Below are 18,969 nucleotides of genomic sequence, written 5' to 3' on the forward strand. Positions count from 1 at the left end.
AATTGGGGATTGGTCCTGCTTTGAGCAGGGGTTTGGACTAGATGACCTCCTGAGGTCCCTTCCAACCCTGATATTCTCTGAACAGGAGATCTATGAACAGGAGTGAATTTCTGAGTGTTACCAAGCAAGGCAGAAGGAGAAGTACAAAACTAGGGAGAAACAGGGCATGAACAAGAGTCCTCGACACCAAAATTTTTCGCACAATTTGCGAGATTTTCCCCAAAAACTCATGTGATAAGAATGAATGGCTGCAGACTAATATTTCAGTGTTCTCAGTTTCTGGACTCAAATGGGAGGGAATCACATAACTTACTTCAGGTTCCAATACGTGTTAAGATTTCATAGTACATTCCAAAGAGTCAGACCTATGATTTTTTTTATTTGTACAGTAGAACCTCAGAGTTATGAACTGACCAGTCAACCACACACCTCATTTGGAACTGGAAGGACACAACCAAGTAGCAGCAGAGACAAAAAATAAAAAGCAAATACAGTACAGTACTGTGTTAAACATAAACATAAGCCGGCCCCAGCTTTTTTGCTGCCCCAAGCAGCAAAGACAAAAAAAAAGAAGAAGGACCTGCCGCCGAATTGCCACTGAAGAGGGAGAGAGGGAGTGAAGGACCCGCCACCGAACTGCCGCTGAAGACGCGGATGTGCTGCCCCAATTACAGACAGAGTGCCGCCCCTTTCTATTGGCCACCCCAGGCATCTGCTTCCTTCGCTGGTGCTTGAGCCAACCCTAATCGGGGGTAGTTACTATCTGGGGGTGGGAAGTGTCATTTAATAGTATTTTTTATCTATTGGATGCAAAGATAACTTTTGCAATGAAACAAAAAATATGTACGTTAAAATAACTATTAATTTTTTACAGTAAGACTCTGAAACCCTGGTCTTTTTCCTTCTATTCTTCCTGAGGACCTGAATTTTGTGTTCCACTGTGGCTGTAAGTGTCTCTCCACAAAGTAACACACTCTTCAGAGAAGAACTGCATCTTTGGAAAGCCTGTATGTAGCAGGGATATAGTAATTTTGTGCAGTTTAGTACTGTAAGTGTTATCTGGAGTAAGAATTCAAATATAGCTTTGTACATTATGATAGCTTTTAAACTGCTCCAGAAAGGCTTGAGAAAAATTGCAGTGTCAGAGAGTGACAATCAGTAGATGACCAGAGGCGTAACAAGTAAGAACAGGAGATAGAGAATCTATGATTCATAATGTTCCAATCTTTTATTTGGGAACCACTTGTTTTCTTTTGTTTTTAACTAAAACAAGTAACTCATACTGCTAGATCTAAGTCTACAAATTCACTACCTGTCCTAAATATAATTCAGACATATTTGAAGCTTGTACTTTTAGCACATATACCTCATGACTATGGAATGAGCTGCCTTTTCATTTTTGGGAAGCCAAACTGGTTTCCATTTTTCAACAAAATGAAAATATACTTATTTGATGTTTCAAGTTTATGTAAAGCACCTGGAGCATTCCGTAAGGAATCCTGTATGCACTGCAGGAATTAAAAAAAAAATCCACTTGCCCTTGGCCAGTGGGTAAGTACTCCCCATTGAATATGGGAGCCTAAGCCATCAATTTTGGCAGAATTTAAACTTTCAATTGAAAGAAAAAGATTCTAATCCTTTCAAATGTCAATCTAACGTAACCAGCATAGTGTTGTATTCTTGAGTCTACAGTAACCAGCATAGTGTTGTATTCTTGAGTCTACAGACAGCGAGGTCCACTGCCTCTGCTGCTGTTCATAGCTTCCTCAAACAGCAACAGAGTGAAATTATGTGGCTCTAGCTCAGTTTATTGTTGTTCTGAAGCCCATAAGCAGCAGTGAAGCTGTCACAAATCATGTCAATTTGATGATGCTACATAGGAAACCTGTAAGCAGCAAAAGCAGGCATGGAGTTATTCCCAGAAGACCCACCCACCCACACCTGCCCACCTGCCAAAAAAAAAAAAATGTCAAGGCAACAGGAGGGGTACAGTAGCCAAGAGCTGTCTCCTCTCTCCCCTCACAGCAGCCAGGAGCCTCTGGAATTGCCAAAAATCCAACCAAACAGCTACAGGGGTGATTGAGCATCACATATATCAGACAATTACTATCCTGAGACTAATAAAAGAGAACAAGCACTGAAAAGTAGCTCAGGATCTGTAAAAATCCCAACACTTACACCCTCTCCCATCAGCTGGGGATAGTGGTGGGGCTGAATTATTCATCAGGGCGTCCCCCTTGAACATCACTAGTGGTATACCCCTCCTCATCTTTCATCTATCACTTTATATCTGGCTAATAGATTTCTGGTAATTATTTCAATGCCTTTGACATTTCTCTAATAATAAAATTGCCTGCTGTTGGCAAGTGAGTCAATTCCTTTCAGAATCCTTTTGCCATCCTACACTCACACAAATTACCATTATAATTCTTTTTAACTGAAAATAATCAGAAGAGGTTCTGCCCAAAGATTTCTCACAAGTCCTTCCCAACTACATTATGTCGCCTGGACTCTAAACTTGCCTGCAGCAAAACTCTATAAGCCATGGTGAGCTGGAGCCGGTTTGCACCGGTTCGTGCAAATCGGTTGTTAAATTTTGAAGCCGGTTTAGAACCGGTTGTTAAGGGGGGGGGGCAAACTGTGGCCTGCGGGACCATCCTTTCTGTCCTGCCTGAGCTCTCGACTGGGGAAGCTCCCCTGAGAATTTTTACTCACCAGCAGCACTCCAGGCCTTCGGCGGCACTTCAGCGGCGGGTCCTTCAGTGCCGCCAAAGACCCGAAGCGACTGAGGGACGTGCCGCCGAAGACCCAGAGCGACTGAAGGAAGCGGTTCTTCAGCTGCTGGCAGCTCATCACTGTATGGAAGCCAAACAACTTTTGACAAAGTTAACTTCCGTTTAAAAGTCATCATTGTGAATGGCTGCCAGAAGATTAATTTTGTTCTCTCTTTCTAACTGCCTGATAAATTCTCTCAAAGAAGAAACCTACTGACACATAACAGGTCCTTATCAACATGAGCACATATTTTTAATCACACCTGGACATTTGCAACTTTACAAGATGTGAAATTGATGTTTCCTATGATGTAATTTTTATACTGATTCTGACATCTCTCAAAATCAAACGTCTACCCTTAAAATCATTGCGGATTTTACCTCAATTTTTAAAAAATTATATTAGAATGCAAGTGTTTGTTTTAATTAATCCATATATCTTTCTCATTATCCCCTCTTGACTTAGCCTGCTATTAGAAACATTACAGCAAATACAAGTTTCAACTAAAATACAAGTCATGGGAAATAAAATTAACTATAATCTCCAATTACATACACATTTCATTTGTTTTTATGAGGAAAACAGTAGGTTGGAAAGCTATGGAAGTTGGTAATGGAGCAGGAAGTCTCTCTCAATCACCAGTTCAAATTTGGCTCATGTCAGTACTATCCAAAAATTGTTATCATTAAACCACTGCTTAGTGGCCTACGTAAAATAATTTGGTGTTCTCAATCCTGTTAAAAGTGGCCAGGTAGCAGAATGACACCTTCATTTGCAATCTCAGCAGAGAGACCAATGTTTAAATAGACACATAGCTAAACTACCCTGTCTCCAAGAAAAGCAATTATTTCAGAATAAGGTTGAGGTACAATGAAAGATAAACTTGAAGTTTGCACTGTTGTTGCATGCATTACACCTGCTCTGTAGATAAAAGACTACAGTCTCAAGGGATGTCAGTTTGGCTTTGTTTGTTAACACTTACATTTAGACACACAAATAATTTCTTTTAATTAGTTAAGAAAAATGTCAAGCTTCTAGGCCCCAAAATTGTTTACCTTAAAAGTTGGTTTTCCTTCCAGGTACAGAGAGGAGGATTGGCCAGATGATGATCTTTTTACAAGTGATTGTCGCAGCAGGAAAGATATTTAAAAAACAAAACAAAAACAAAACTGAAACATGAATCTCAAACAAGATATAAATCTGTGCAAGTGCACTCTCCAGCACAGTTTATGACCACAGTTTTGTTTGTTTTTCCCTTGAGGTGCACCTGGATTTGCGCTAGTGTTTTTGTTTTTTAAATTTTCTCCCTGCTGGACTTAATTTGGGGTAGAAAAACAACCAAACTCTTGGGGAATTCCACATCTTATAACATTGAAGAGAAATAAATGTAAGGGCGTAAAAGGCCAACAGAGTCCTAATGATTGGCCGCTAATGGCAACAATAAAACTGCAAAAATCTAAAAGTTATTAATTCTTAGTTACTAATACAGCAAGAAATTTTAGATTACCCGTAGCTATTTTTGCAATATACATGCAAAATGACTGAACTGAGCAGTCCTATTGTTCACTATACACTGGAAAGGCTGAAAGAGAATTCTAAGAGAACTTCGCCCAGAATTGCTACAGGTTTGCTGATAAACATATCAGCATAAGGAAGAGGGAACAGGATACGTAACCCTTCACTGCTGGTTCAAATCCAGTCCAGTTGAAAGAAAGTCATCAAAGAATGAAGGCTGTTCAGTGGTCCAAGACACTTTGGTGGTCTCATTCCAGCTTTTTTTTTTCCCCCGGGGGGAGGGTACAGGTTGACTACTCATCACAAAATCCACCACTACTTGTAAGTCTGAGTAGATAGCAGCATGGAAACTGAAGTACCTTGTTAGCCCTAGAAAGGTCCCCTACAGATTATAGTTAAAGTAGCATGGCTAAATAGGATACATTTGCACAGCCTGCTGCTCTAGTAGAGGAATTTAACAACCAACATTCTCAGTCAAAAACCTTTCATAAGCACTTAATTTCAACTATTTTCAATGCAGTAGAAAACACTTAATCCAAACTTTGCTTAAATTTAAACTTGATTCTAAAAAAAGTCACAATTTCCAGACAACTGCAACAATCATAATTTTTAGGTTCCCTCAATTTGGGGCACAGTTAAAGAATAGACAATATAGGGATTTATCCTGCCTTCAATAGTAGGAATGCTCATCGCCACACATGACATTCCATATAGTTAGTTACTACTAATTACCCACACATGTGCTGTATTCATTTTAGAGCACATACATATTGAACCACAATACAAATCAAACAGAAATGAAAACTTGTTGATCCTTTTCTTGCTGTCACTCCGAGTTCGTGTATTACTACAAAGCAGATTTTCCATTTAGTAGATTATTCTTCCTCTTGTATGATTTATTTATATTTACAATCAAAAGGAGTTTTTCTGTTTTCTGTATTTTAAGTATATTAAAGAGCTAGCTTCACCTCCTACCCAGTCTCTGTACACTGCTTCCTCTTTAATACAACACAATGGGGAGAAAAACACTCTAAGAAGTAAGTTTTTATTATAACAAGAATTAGTAGAATAGAATTGTAAGCCAAAGTGCAGTAGCATCATGTTACAAGACTCGAAAGAGCAATCAGTAGCTCATTCGCTGCTGTGGAGTATCTTAATATACAATTTTTAAGTGATTTCTTTTGTGAGACTTTTTTGTTGTTTGCATATCCTTGTGGCATACAGCCTAAGCTCAGACATTTATTTTCTAAGGCTCTCTCCTTCTTCCTTGGCACTGGCACAAACATTTAAAATGATTTCTGAACTACATTTGCAGAACTTTAGGGGGCAAATGCATCTTCCACTTATACATAATACTATCCCTGTTGCTGTTCATTCCACCAACACACACTTATTATATCTTACAACATGCTCGTATCTAGTTTACCAGTAAGCTGCATGGTTATATACTGTGAAAGACTCTGCACTGCATTATTCCTTCTGTTTCTTAGGAAATGTTTCTGAATGACAAGAAACATAACAGTACCCAGGAAACATTCTTTTGGGTAAACAGTATAAGTTCAGAAATAATAGATATAATGCATTACTATTCTACTAGACTAGTTGTCTTTAAAAGCTCACTTGCCCTACATTTTAGGCACCAGTAAAAGGATGTAATTAAAATAGAAGCAAATGCCTACCTTATTTTGCTGCCACAGGTCAACACCTACTGACACAGTATCTTTGAAGAGAAATTCCCTCTGAGCCGTTATCGCTCAACACCAGTCATAGAAGAAGAAAATGCACCATGTATTTGAGCATCATTATTATTTTCCTCCCCAAACTAATCTCTCCTTTCCTGTTAGAGTAATCTGTCATCTTGTTTTCATGTCCAAGCTCCCAGTTATAGCGTAGACCACCTCACAGTTGTGATTCAGAAATAGGAGCTGTATGTCCACTTGAAGCAGAACGCTTCGAGCTCAATCCAAAGCTCACTGGAGCCAATGGAAAGACTGCTATTAACTTCACTGGACTTTGGATCAAACCCCATTACCCCAACTTGCTCATCCTCCAGGGGTTTATCCATTGCAAACCATTTCTGCATCCAAATCACTTTGTAATAAGTTGAGTCACATGAGTATTTAAGAAACCTTAAAAAAAAAAAGTAGGTGAAATAATCTCTTTTATTGGCCCAACTTCTGTTGGTGAAAGAGATGAGTAGATCCAATAAAAAAAATATTTCCTCACCCACCTATCTCGCTATTATCCTGGGACCAATACACAGCTACAACACTACAAACTAAAAGAGTCAAATAAGCTTCCACACGCTGACATTCTGAATTAGCCAGTGCATATTACTTTAGGAACAGCATACAGGCCTCACTAATACTAGATTTCATTGTTTTCAAAGAAATTGTAAGAGATATTGAACATATAAATACTGACCTTGTTTCTTTTAACCCTTCTTTCTGAATGACTTCCAGTATTTGTTTTGCAGTCATTGGTGAGTTGGGGTGTTTTTCCAATGCCTAAAAAGAAATGATATATATTTGTGTAACTAAGATACAATAATTCTGTGAATTTGAAAGGTTATGTGTTCATGCACTTTTTTCCTAATTATTTTTGGAGGGGGAATTGCAGTGTTGAGACTGGTCCTCCATCTGTTGGAAGGCCAGATATAGTCCGGGACACTGCAGAAAAAGTGAGATTTACTTGCTGCTTGTGTGCATCATCTGCTGAAATGCATGGGAATATTCTTCCAAAGATACAAAATAAACTAAAAAGAGTTAAAATATGAAACCTATTTGAGGACACCAAAACTGCAGTACAGTTTATCTGAGGCAGGGGGGAAAAAGAGTGAGAGATTGCTAGTTTTTGCTCACTACTTTAAAAACAGTATGAGGTCACTGAAGTACTGTGCTTACATCTTAGGATGACCTCAGAAACAAAAAAGGCTAAAAACTTCTGTTTGCAAAGGAGGAGCCACTGTCAGAAGTGACATGATAGGTTTCAAATTTTAAATGCTTTTTGTTTTTAAAGAGATGAAAAATTAAGTGGTCAAAACAGTCACAGAAGCACACAAGATGCCACATGACTCACTCAAGTGCAGTATGTTTTCCAGTTCAGCTCAGTTTTCCACTCCTTTGCCTTTTCCAATTGAGCCCGAATTAATCCACTCCTCATCCCAATTCAGACCAATTGGCATGGAATTTTCTAGTTTGTCATTTGCTTTTTGTCCCTTTTCAGTTTTAGCCAGTTAACTCTTTCTGCCATTCTTTTGCTCATGTTAGGTGCCAGATTGACAGCCCTGGAAACTGAAATCCTTTATCAACAGAAAAGGTACAGCACAGGCAATGGCAATGCAAGCTTCCCCACAGTGTCTTTCCAACATGACTCAGTAACAACTTGCACTTCCACCTCTGGCGAATGAGAAATTAGTTTGATCTCCGTGCTCATTCAATCCTTTGCCTCTCTTTACTAGTTACCAATTAATGCCAATTGTGATGGTAGCTACTGTAACGTGGACACCTGTCCACTAGGAACTAGAGACATACCACCAAAACATATCACATAAGTCACCGAAGACTGGATGGTGAATATTTTCAATCACTACTAACCAGGGCTGTAATTCAAGCAGGTGACCTAGAGGAGCCAAAGCCTCCATACCCTCTACCAATCCCTTGAGCTCCCCAGGTCCCTCCTGCCATTTTACAGTTTTGGTCGCTTCCTTTTCTCCCCTTTCCAATTCAGAACACTATTTACCAAATCCCTTTCCCCATATCGTTTTCCATATCAGACAAACTTATTCTTTACCTTTTAGTTCTACAAAAGAAAAACGCAGAAACGAGGGCTGCACTAGAAAGGTTTGGGAGCTGAACTGAGCTTATAACAATGTGTACATAAATAGGAAAGATTATACATGGAACTTGCAGGAAAGGAAAATGGAATGGTGACTCGAAAGGGGGAAAAGTAGGGAGGAAAGTAATTAAAAGAGGCAAAGAGATCAGCGAAGAGCTGGGAAAGAGATTATTACAAGGGAGAGGAAAGGAACTATAGATAAAACAGGAAGTAGCAGCAATAGGACAGTCTAATTCACTGGAAAGAGGACAATGTGAGTGAAGATTAAGACTAGAATGATGAAGATTAACAACATCAAGAGGCAAAAAAGGAAAATATTACCTTTGGAATAAGGAAGAGAGGAGAGTTAACAGAAAAGGATGAAGTAAAATGAATGAGCAGTAAAATGGAGGGGGAAAAGGGAAACTGAACTGAACTGGGAACACTCCAGAGGGCAAACTGGGTAAAACTGGAAAGGGCAGAAGAGGAAACTACACTGTACTGGACATGGCTATGAAGGAAACTGGGTGCACTTGAAAGTGGGGTTACTCACTGTGGAGGATTCCCTGTTTCTCTTCCTGAGTACAGGCCCCTCAGCACACCTGGGCAGCTCCTCCCTGCAATTGAGAAAATTTGGGTAGCCCTGTCCCCTTCTCTATGACATCACATCCTACTCTATAAAGGAAGTAAAAGTGCCAAGTATTACAGTGTGAATTTGATGAAAGTGGGAAGGAAACAATAAAGCTACGCAAAACATCAGAAATCACCCTGTCTGGGGAAGTGGGAGAAGGGAGGGCAGCATGTGCTGAGGAAGCTGCACTGAACGGATTGTGGAAACAATAGCCAGACACATGGATACAGAAGATCATCTTCACAAAACAAAACAGAACAAAACAGAACAAAACTGACAAAGCAATATGTATAATACTACAGAGATTTTAATCAACCTCACCAGACAGCTTTTAAATACCACAGTATGAAGCAAATACATTCTGGATATAATGACATACTAAAATGGAGAATATGTTAGAAAGGCTGAATGTGCTGCAATGAACAAGTGCCCATTGTGGGAAATGGTTTAATCACTGGATGCACAGTCTGGGCTGTGATCTCATATATCCTCACAAGTGTAACTGTATTCATCTAACCATTTAGAAGTGTGTGTGTGTATATATATATATATATATATATATATATATATATAGTTTGTGTGTACGTATACACACACACACACACACACACACACACACACAAGTTACTTTAAGTGAAGAGCAAACATTTCCTGATTTAGAATACTATTGAATGAGAAATCAGTGTTCCCTATGTCTGGGGTTTTTCTTAACTATTAAGACGACTATTTTAGCTAAATACAGTAACTAGTATTTCTTGTGTAAGAAAAAAACTAAACAGGTTTAATTTAAAGAAGCTTATTATTTGAAGAAAGTAAAAGTGATTAGTTGAAGAAACAGTTCAATGAAGGTCTATGATTTCCCCCACCTACCTATGGAAAACAGGATGAGATGACAATACAGCAATATTATCAAGAAGCTTGTGAGCTAACAGACTGAACTTATACGTGCACCAACAATGCATACCTCCACGGCACTCCTCCCACCCCGCAAAAAAATTGTTATTTTCACAATAATGCTATTTTCAAAATAACGCTAAAGATTAAAACTGAACTAGTAATTGTGCACTAAGACATGTAAAATAATAAAAGAGAATAGCTTAATGCAGTTATGAACACCTTGGTAAGACAAGGTAATGAAGGGCAAGGGAGGAAACCTTTACCTGTTTTAAATCTTTCTCCTATTCCCCAACCCCATTATCCAACATTCATATCCTCTGAATGGGAATTTACTTAGACCTGGGCAATGATTGGTAATGCTGGGATTATAGTTAATAGTTAGGACCCCAGAGCAAGTCAAATTACAGTCATGAAAAATATGAGTCTTCCTGTCCCTAGTTCTTTGGGATATATCCCAACATATTTTCTTAAGGCGGGGAAGGAAGGGAATGATTTCCACTGTATCCCTGAGGATCCTTCATTCGTTCTTCCACATTAGGTATAACTAGCAATGAAATTCACCATCTAAGCAGGACCAAGAACAATGGTGGGCAACCTGCAGCCCACGAGCCATGAGACAGTTTGTTTACATTGACCATCCGCAGGCACAGCCGCCCACAGCTCCGAGTGGCCACGGTTCGCCATTCCTGGCCAATGGGAGCTGCAAGAAGCAGTGCAAACCACAGAAACGTGCTAGCAGCTGCTTCCCGCAGCTCCCATTGGTGAGGAATGGTAAATGGCAGCCACTGGGAGCTGTGAGCAGCCATGCCTGCGGATGGTCAATGTAAACAAACCGTCTCACAGCCCACCAGCAGATTACCCTGAGGGGCCACGTGCGTCCCACAAGTTGCCCACTCCTGACTAAAAAGATCGCATTGAACCCCATCATGACACTCCTTAAGAGAGCTGTGGGTTCAGTACAGAGGTCACAAAGATACTTTTGTAGTTCACTCATACTCTGCTGATTTGGAGAGTGAAGAGACCAGGACTCTGAACCAAACCCAAGTTCTGTCACATAGCACTTCTGAGAGCTACTAGTAGAAAACAGACCTATTAATAAACATTAATGGTCCAGGAGACAAATTGGTACTTTTGAATTTTTTCCCCCGTGGGTGCTCTAGCCCCAGAGTACCCACAGAGTCAGCACCTATGCTCCTGTATACTATTGACCAACAGCCAGAGCACCCACACACTAAATCCAACAACCAAATTTAGACTGAAGTATCACAGCCCACAGGAGATTAAACTATTATGTTCCATAGGTATAGAATAGGAGGGATAAAGGTGCACCAATACTCGAGGCTGCTGCAATGGCAGAGAATTAAGCGTGAGATACCCACATGATCCTAGCAAGCAAACCTCACTACTAGCTCTTCTTTGCACCTGTTCCAGTTTGAATCCATCTTTCTTGAATAACGGTGACCAGAATCTGTCCACAATATCCCAAATGAGGTCTAATCAGAGCCTTGCACAATGTCTTTAATACTTCTCTATCTCTACTGGAAATGCCTTGCCTGATACATCCTAGGATCACATTTCCATTTTTTGCATCGTGTCGGTGACTAAGACATCCTGTGTTCAACCACACACCCAGGTCTCTCTCCTTCTGTCAATTCCAACTGATGAACTTCCATCTTATAGCAGAAATTCTTATTATTACACCCTAAGTGCCTGACCCTTCGCTATGTAGTATTAAATTTCACCCAACTTCTGTTACTCAGTCTTCAGGATCATCTAGTTCTTCCTGTATAAAGCTCCAATCCTTCTCTGTATTAAAAATGCCTCCCAACTTTGTACCTTTATAATCTGTTTGGCACTAATGAAGCCAGCAGATAACCTCTGTATGTAACATATCACTGTTTTCTTTTTTAACATATGTGTACAATTGCCCTTCAATGCACAGAATCAAATCTGCTCAACTGTTTGCAATTCAGCCATTACTGAGCAACACAAACACAGAGAAGACAGACAGTGGAGCAAACTACAGTTTTAGCAATCACAGAACTCAAGAACACTATTTTCATGTGGCAAGTAGGAAGCTTTTGCAGACAAGTACCATCTACTCGTGCAGATTCTAGCCATTATTTTTGCAGAAAAAAAAATTCTTAATATGAAGCCAATGTAAACCGATACAGTGCTGTCTTCCTAAACAAGGCTGCTCCCACGGCTCTGCTGCTGCTCATAGCTTTGCTAAGCCTTCCACTGATACATTCAGATCCCTGTGAACAGCAGCTAAACTGAAAAGAATCAGGTACATTTAATTGCTGCTGCTTGGCAAAGCTACAGTCCAAGCAACTACAACAACACTAGAGCAACACACTAGGAAAGACCATCCAAAAAACCCAAACACCACAGGCTGGGAGGGAGGTAGAAGTGATACCACCTAGCCCCTTTTTCTAAGCAGCCAAATTACTGGGGGAAGGCCTGAATAACACAGATATTGCATGCAGCCAAGAGGCACTGGGATGGATGGGGAGAGCAGAATGAATATTTCTTTCTTCCTTTCAGTAGGCAGAGAACATTCAAATTTTTAGTGACCTATTAGCTAGCTAATTAATAGAAAGATGGAATCCCATGCAAGGGTACAGAGATAGCATCCTCATAAAAATCCCAGCCTGTTCCTCCTCAGCTGTTTGCTCATAGACAGGTCAAGGGGAGGCAGGCCCCACACAAACCTTTCGTATTGGTTTTTGGTCAGCAGATTTAGCCTTCTGGCTATTAGGTTTCTGCTAAAACTTCAAAGCCTTCTGTTGCGAGGGGAGAGATTGATGGGTAAATCTATTAGAAGAGAGATTTTGAGATGTATTTTGGGCTGGGATTGAGGATGGGAAAAGCAAGAAGAGAGACAAAGGGGTTGAAGTAGGGGACACATTCTTTTTTTCACATATTGTAACAGAGTGAAGGGTAAAAGGAGGAAAAGATGAACGAAGACAACAAAGGAAGGTACACCACGATTACTGCAGCAGTTCTCCAACTGTGGTTCATGGAGCACTTGCTTGCTGGTGGTCTACAGACAGCTGGCTGCTCACATGATGCTAGCTCTCTTCATTTCCAGCTGCTAAACTGCATTAAAAGACACTAAAAATATGTTAATAACTTTCCTAATATTACTCTTCCATATGAGCAATTATAGTTGCCATAGTGACGTTATACAATTGTGAATGGAAGGGGAAATGTCCCCGAGACATTTTTTTTCTTTTTAATAATGTGGTCTATACTGTGAAAAAAACTGAGAACTCCTGTATTATTATAGGAAATAAATGAATGAATGAAGCCCGGAAGAGTATGAAGGTGTAATAAAAGCAAAATTAGATAGAGATATAAATATAGTATATTCAGGTTTTCTAAGTATATCAAACACAAAGTTTAATAACTGATTGGTAAGTTGCACATATATATCATGATCCACATTGGCTCCCTATTAGTTTCTAGGTGGCATTAATGGTATTGATCTATAAAGCCCTAGTGGCTTAGGATATGCGACCCTAAAAGTTCAGACAGCCAACACCACAGTCGGCAGAGACACGTGAGCTGCAATCCCTTCAGTTGCCCTGGGGGAAAACAGCTGGCAGAGAGTTTTCTGTCAGCATATCAACTTTGGAATTTACTCCCCATCTTGGTCTGAAACTGCCCCAATATGCTGACCTTCAGGCTATGGAAGGCCTGTCCAGTTCCTTAGGCATTTGATGAAGGCGAAGAGAGAGAATGGACCTCTCAGGTAGGATGGATGATTTCTCTGTTCTACTGCTTTGATGGCTGGTTTAAGGTTGGTTTTGGGACTGGGATAATTGGACCAGTTTTGAGTATGCTGTTTTTTCTATAATGCCACATTTTAACTGTTGTAATGGCAGCTAGGGCTCTTTGAAAAATCAAAATAAATAGCACACTGGCATTTAGAATTCAAAATAAATAAATGTCACAATTAAATACAGTATACAACAGAACAGCACAACTGTTTTATTCCTTCAAATTGCAGAGGCTGTGGCAAGTAAAAATTTTTGTCACAATGAGTAAAATCAATCCTCAGGCTTGATTTCCCATTTTATCACTTAGTAAGACAAACTAAGTATCTAAATGACTGAGATCCTGAGCCTGCATTGGGATCAGTTACCACAGATCCTGGCACATCCCACTGACTATAATAGGATTTTGCATAGGCACACAGTCCATGCTACTAGATTGTTTTGCAAGATTGGGGTCAAAGGCAAATATCATGACAAGAAATACTGTATTTTGTTTCCATTTCTACTATAGCATGAGCTCTATTACTATTAGCAACCAGAGAGTCTCTTTTAGCTCAAGTGACAGAGGGTTACGAGTTTAGAGTATTAGGATGCGAGTTCTAGTCTGTAACATATGCATGCGGTTAGCTGACAAACATAGGCTCTATGCAGTTTGTGGCTAAGAATCAGTACATTGAGATGCAGCTCCATTGTGGAGAGAGCAAAAAGAAAAAGGTAGCTCTCCCACTCCGTCACCATATCAGAGATTGGTTAAAAACTGCCCTGAATTCATGGCCATGATCCTTAACTGCATCCATCAGGAAGGTGAATGCCTCTTTGGCGGACACACCCTGTACAAGGGGAGAAAGTGACCATGCTTAGGTGATTGAGACTGTTCCTTTCTACCCCAGGAGTTTGTGTCCTGCATCAGCTTGCCTGTATTTTATGCTGTAGATAACAACAGGGAAACAATATAAAGAAACACTATGAACAAATTAAGAACATTGACTCAGTATGGCTGTTCCTTACTTAAGATCCATCTAGCCCAGTATCCTGTCTTCTGACCGTTGCCAATTCCAGGTGCCCCAGAGGGAATGAACAGAACAGGTAATCATCAAGTGATCCATTTCGTCACCCATTCCCAGCCTCTGGCAAACAGAGGCTAGGGACACCATCCCTGCCCATCCTGGCTAATAGCATTGATGGACCTATCCTCCATGAACTTATCTAGTTCTTTTTTTGAACGCTGTTATAGTTTTGGCCTTCTCAAAATCCGCTGGCAAGGAGTTCCACAGGTTGACTGTGCATTGTGTGAAGACATACTTCCTTTTGTTTCTTTTAAACCTGCTGCCTGTTAGTTTTATTTGGTGACCCCTAGTTCTTGTATTATAAGAAGTAGTAAACAACACTTCCTTATTTACTTTCTTCACGCCAGTCATGATGTTATAGACCTCTATCATATCCCCGCCTTGTTGTCTCTTTTCCAAGCTGAAAAGTCCCAGACTTATTAATCGCTCCTCACATGGAAGCTGTTCCATACCCCTAGACATTTTTGTTGTCCTTTTCTGAACCTTTTCCAATTCCAATACATCTTTTTTGAGATGGGGCAACCATATCTGCACACAGTATTCAAGATGTGGGCGTATCATAGACCTATATAGAGGCAATATGATATCTTCTGTTCTATTATTTATCCCTTTCTTAATGATTCCCAATATTCTGTTTGCTTTTTTGACTGCCTCTGCACACTGAGTGGATGTTTTCAGAGAACTATCCACAATGACTCCAAGATCTCTTTCTTGAGTGGTAACAGCTAATTTAGACCCCATCATTTTATATGTATAGTTGGGATTATGTTTTCCAATGTGTATTACTTTGCATTTATCAACACTGAAGTTCATCTGCCATTTTGTTGCCCAGTCACCCAGTTTTGTGAGATCCTTTTGTAGCTTTTCGCAGTCTGCTTGGGACTTAACATTGATTGCTATGTGAGTGATGGAGAGAAAAATAGCACACAAAAGCCTGAATATACTCACTTTTTTTATATGTTTTATCACTAACACAAACTAATATAGATTTTTTTCAGACACTAAAAAGTTTGCTGTACTACTGATGTTTCAAGATGGTCAGAATCAAAATACCTGAAAAGGAAGTCTTCTGAAATCATGTCTCTGTGTGTGCGCACGCAAGTGTGTGTCTTTAAAAACTTCCATCACTTACTTTCCTCAGGCAAATGTAATGTTTAAGGAGTACTTCCAAAGTGAGTAACATATTCCTACTGGCTACTCTAAATGTACCAGATTTAACAAGAGGAGACAGTTATGCCAGTTTTCTTTCCACTCCTCTCCTACAAGGAGTTATCTTGTTAGACGGTGTCCTACAGATACAGACCTAAGATTTCAGAGAAAAAATACTAAATCATAACATATCGGATTAAGAATAAAATATGTTTAGGGGTATATACTGCAGCTAAATATGTACTTCCTATCCGCTTTTAAAATATTTTTTCCAGATCAGGGTTATCTATAAGATTAATAAAACAAGCAGATTTTGTGTTGTGACTGATAAGGGTATATTGTCAGGCATGAATACAATTAAGCATTTATAGCCATGTCACTCTGGGCTGACTATAACAAGGTTTTATTTACAAATAATAGGATTGTTACATTATACCACATCTAACAATAATATAGAAAGAGATACTATTTAGCTGTGTGGCCCTTAACAAATCACGTAGTCTCTCTGTGACTCAGTTCTCCCATCTGTAAAATAGATACAATATTTATCCTCATTGTACAGCATTTTGATGTTTGGATGAAAAGTTTACTTGCATACTATCTCACTCTTTGAAAAGAGATTCCTTATCCTTGCAAGACCCAGTATTTTTTCTCTTCATTTCCCATCGCCAGCTACATAGCACAGTTCCCTGTACTGCTGCCTGCTGGCTAACATAAAAAGAAGGGGAGCCGAACTGTATTGTTACTGATGTAGAGAATGAACCTTTGTTGGTAGGTTTTATCCTTATAAGGATGACCAAAGTGTGTGCGCCTGGGGGGTTGGGGGGGAGGATGGGCTGGGGTGCAACACAGAAGGTCACGACAAGGACAACTAAAACCGGGAAGGAAGAAGTGACTTTTCCCCCACCAAAAAAATAAAGCACCTGAATTCCCCAATCCCATCTGTTAAGGTGGGGGGGGGGGCAGGGGGAGGGAAGGAGGTGAGAGGGAAAGACAGGAAAATCCCTCCAAAGAAAAGCGAAATGAAAGCCCTCATCTTGTTTTATTCAGAGGGGAATTATTCAATTTTCGAGGGAGCTAGTATTACAAATGAAGGGGACTTTGGGGGTTTTCAAGATTACAGAATGTTCAAAACTGACTTGAAATCAATTTGAATTGTGACATATCCCTGGGTATGTAGTCAATTCACTGGCACAATCAAATTCTAGTATTTCAAATGCTCCAAAAGTAGACAGGAAAGTCACATTTTTGAATTACAGAAATATAGCCTTCTCGCGTCACATATATAGAGAGAATTCTTTTGTTAGCTGCCAATAGGATTTTGCTATCTTTGTTAAATATAAAATGGTTAATGTCATAACAAAGATCAGCCATCATTTTATGACATTTATCTTCATGGGTGAGGAAAGGAAGGGCTACTGTGAATTATTCCACCTCTCCTCATGAGATGATTAAAGTTTTAAGAGATTAGTCATCAATACCAGCTGTTTATAAAATAAAATTCATGACAGTGTGGGATGCTATGGAGCTTTAATTGCCATGAGTTGGGGAACACCATCTTACTCGTAGATAGTACAGCTGTCAGTTACTCATGCAAGGTTCTCAAACAAGGGAGAATCAGTACTTTGTACCACACCAAACCATATATTTTTTTGTTTGTCACATATCTTGTTCATTTTTAATTCTAATCTCCCCCCACCCATCTTTAAAGTACATTAGCTGTAACAGAAACGTGCTCTATTTGGGTGGAACCTAGTGATGTTGGTATAAAGTTTGGCAATTAACATATTGTTTCAAACCCATTACGAACAAGAGTTTGGCAAGGTACCAACAGATCAGATATATACACACACCATCATGTATTCTAACAGGGAGATGTCCTAAAGCTTTTATTGAGAAGACCTACACGATAACTTATAGCTTTTCTATTTCAGAACAATCTAACCTAGGGTTGCCAATTTTGGGTGGAGGGATTCCTGGTGGTTTCATCACATGACAATCTTTAATTAAATTAATTAATTAATCTTTAATTCCTGGAGACTCCAGACAATCCTGGAGAGTTAGCAACCTTAATCAGACCAACCCAAACTGCTGGCAATAACAAAAAAAACAACCCCACCTTTCATAGCTCCTTATTCCAGCAGTTGTTCTGTTTGTTTGTTTGTTCTGGGGTTGTTGTTGTTTATAATACACACAAACAGTATCGTATTTTCACATTTCCACTCCTCCTCAGGGCAGAAAATGCTTTTGATTACAATTGTGGTGAGTTGTAAGTGCTTGGAATGCATGGTAATCACCAGGTTTGATGAAGGGGAGCAGATTTTTTTTTTAAATGGGGTGAATTGCCTTGGCTTTTTTGGAGAAGTTCTTCTCTGGTTACTGCTAGACCACACCTATAATTTATAATCTGTGACTCAAAAGATAATTCTAGGAAGTAATTTTTTGCCTTTGGAATACACAAAATGATACACATTACCAGTTTTCCACAGGCAGCATATCTTTATCCACACTACCCTCGATAAAGGCTTCAGGAAGCCCAAGCATAAGGTTTTCAAAAGTTCTTTGATGCTATCAGTAACTTCCACAGATCAGCCATACAACAAGGCAACATTACTGTGAGGAGGATGTACCATGACAGTATGCTTGAGAGATACTGAATTGACATAGTCGACAAAGGAAAATGAACAGAGTGGTCTACCAGCTGAACAGAAGTTTCCCTTAGAGATTTAAACTCAATAGAAGCTATCAATCTTCATAGCCAGACCAATTAAATAGGGCCTAATGCCCACAAGGAACAAAGATGAATTCTGACTTCAAAATTACAGAGGTGATAGTGAAACAGAGATAAAGATATGATCTTTATACCAACAGTTTGTAACCCTAAGCCCAAAATTAAGATGCAAATTTTGCCTACCTATCTGAGCAAAACCTGAAGGCACTCAGGATAGGTCACTCACTAGCTGTCGGCAGCCATGAGCTCCAGACTCAGCTTGGAAGGATTACTCTTTACATGGGCCATAAGCCTGCTTCAACTCCAAAATCAGATCAAACAAGAACTCGGCACATACTAATGGGAAATCTGAGATGCAGTAAATCAGCAAGCATGCCACAAAACTATTTCAGCTATGTCCTATGAATCACAGACAAGGTAGATACTTTAATTTGTAGAGGAGGGGGTACATAGGATTTTCTTTTTCGGCCGGGAAAGTTATAGGTACATCATTTTCACACAACTGGATTTCCTGCTCAACCAAGAGATAAGCTTTATTTTGGGCCTCTCTTAGTTTACTGCCCCATCTCACTATCCTATCTTCATTCTACTTTGAACAGCAATGGC

The 18,969-nt window shown here is 39.6% G+C and overlaps 1 protein-coding gene across 5 annotated transcripts in view; it reads right to left on the reverse strand.

The window, feature by feature from the left end:
* ASXL3 (ASXL transcriptional regulator 3) overlaps positions 1 to 18,969 on the reverse strand; it is a 149,109-nt gene that overhangs the window by 115,624 nt on the left and 14,516 nt on the right. Inside the window, exons 2-3 of one of the 5 annotated variants that reach the window (XM_038388672.2) lie at positions 8,660 to 8,723; positions 6,715 to 6,797 (exon numbers count right to left, since the gene is read on the reverse strand). In XM_038388672.2, coding sequence (XP_038244600.1) covers positions 6,715 to 6,770 — 56 coding nt within the window. In that variant the 5' untranslated portion in view covers positions 6,771 to 6,797; positions 8,660 to 8,723. Of the gene's footprint in view, positions 1 to 3,830; positions 3,886 to 5,969; positions 6,420 to 6,714; positions 6,798 to 8,659; positions 8,724 to 15,876; positions 15,880 to 18,969 lie in introns of those variants that run through there. The other 4 variants (XM_043507901.1, XM_038388669.2, XM_043507902.1 and 1 more) reach the window with 4 other exon arrangements.

This window comes from Dermochelys coriacea, chromosome 2 (assembly GCF_009764565.3).
Source record: "Dermochelys coriacea isolate rDerCor1 chromosome 2, rDerCor1.pri.v4, whole genome shotgun sequence".
In the NCBI taxonomy this organism is placed as follows: Eukaryota; Metazoa; Chordata; order Testudines; family Dermochelyidae; genus Dermochelys; species Dermochelys coriacea.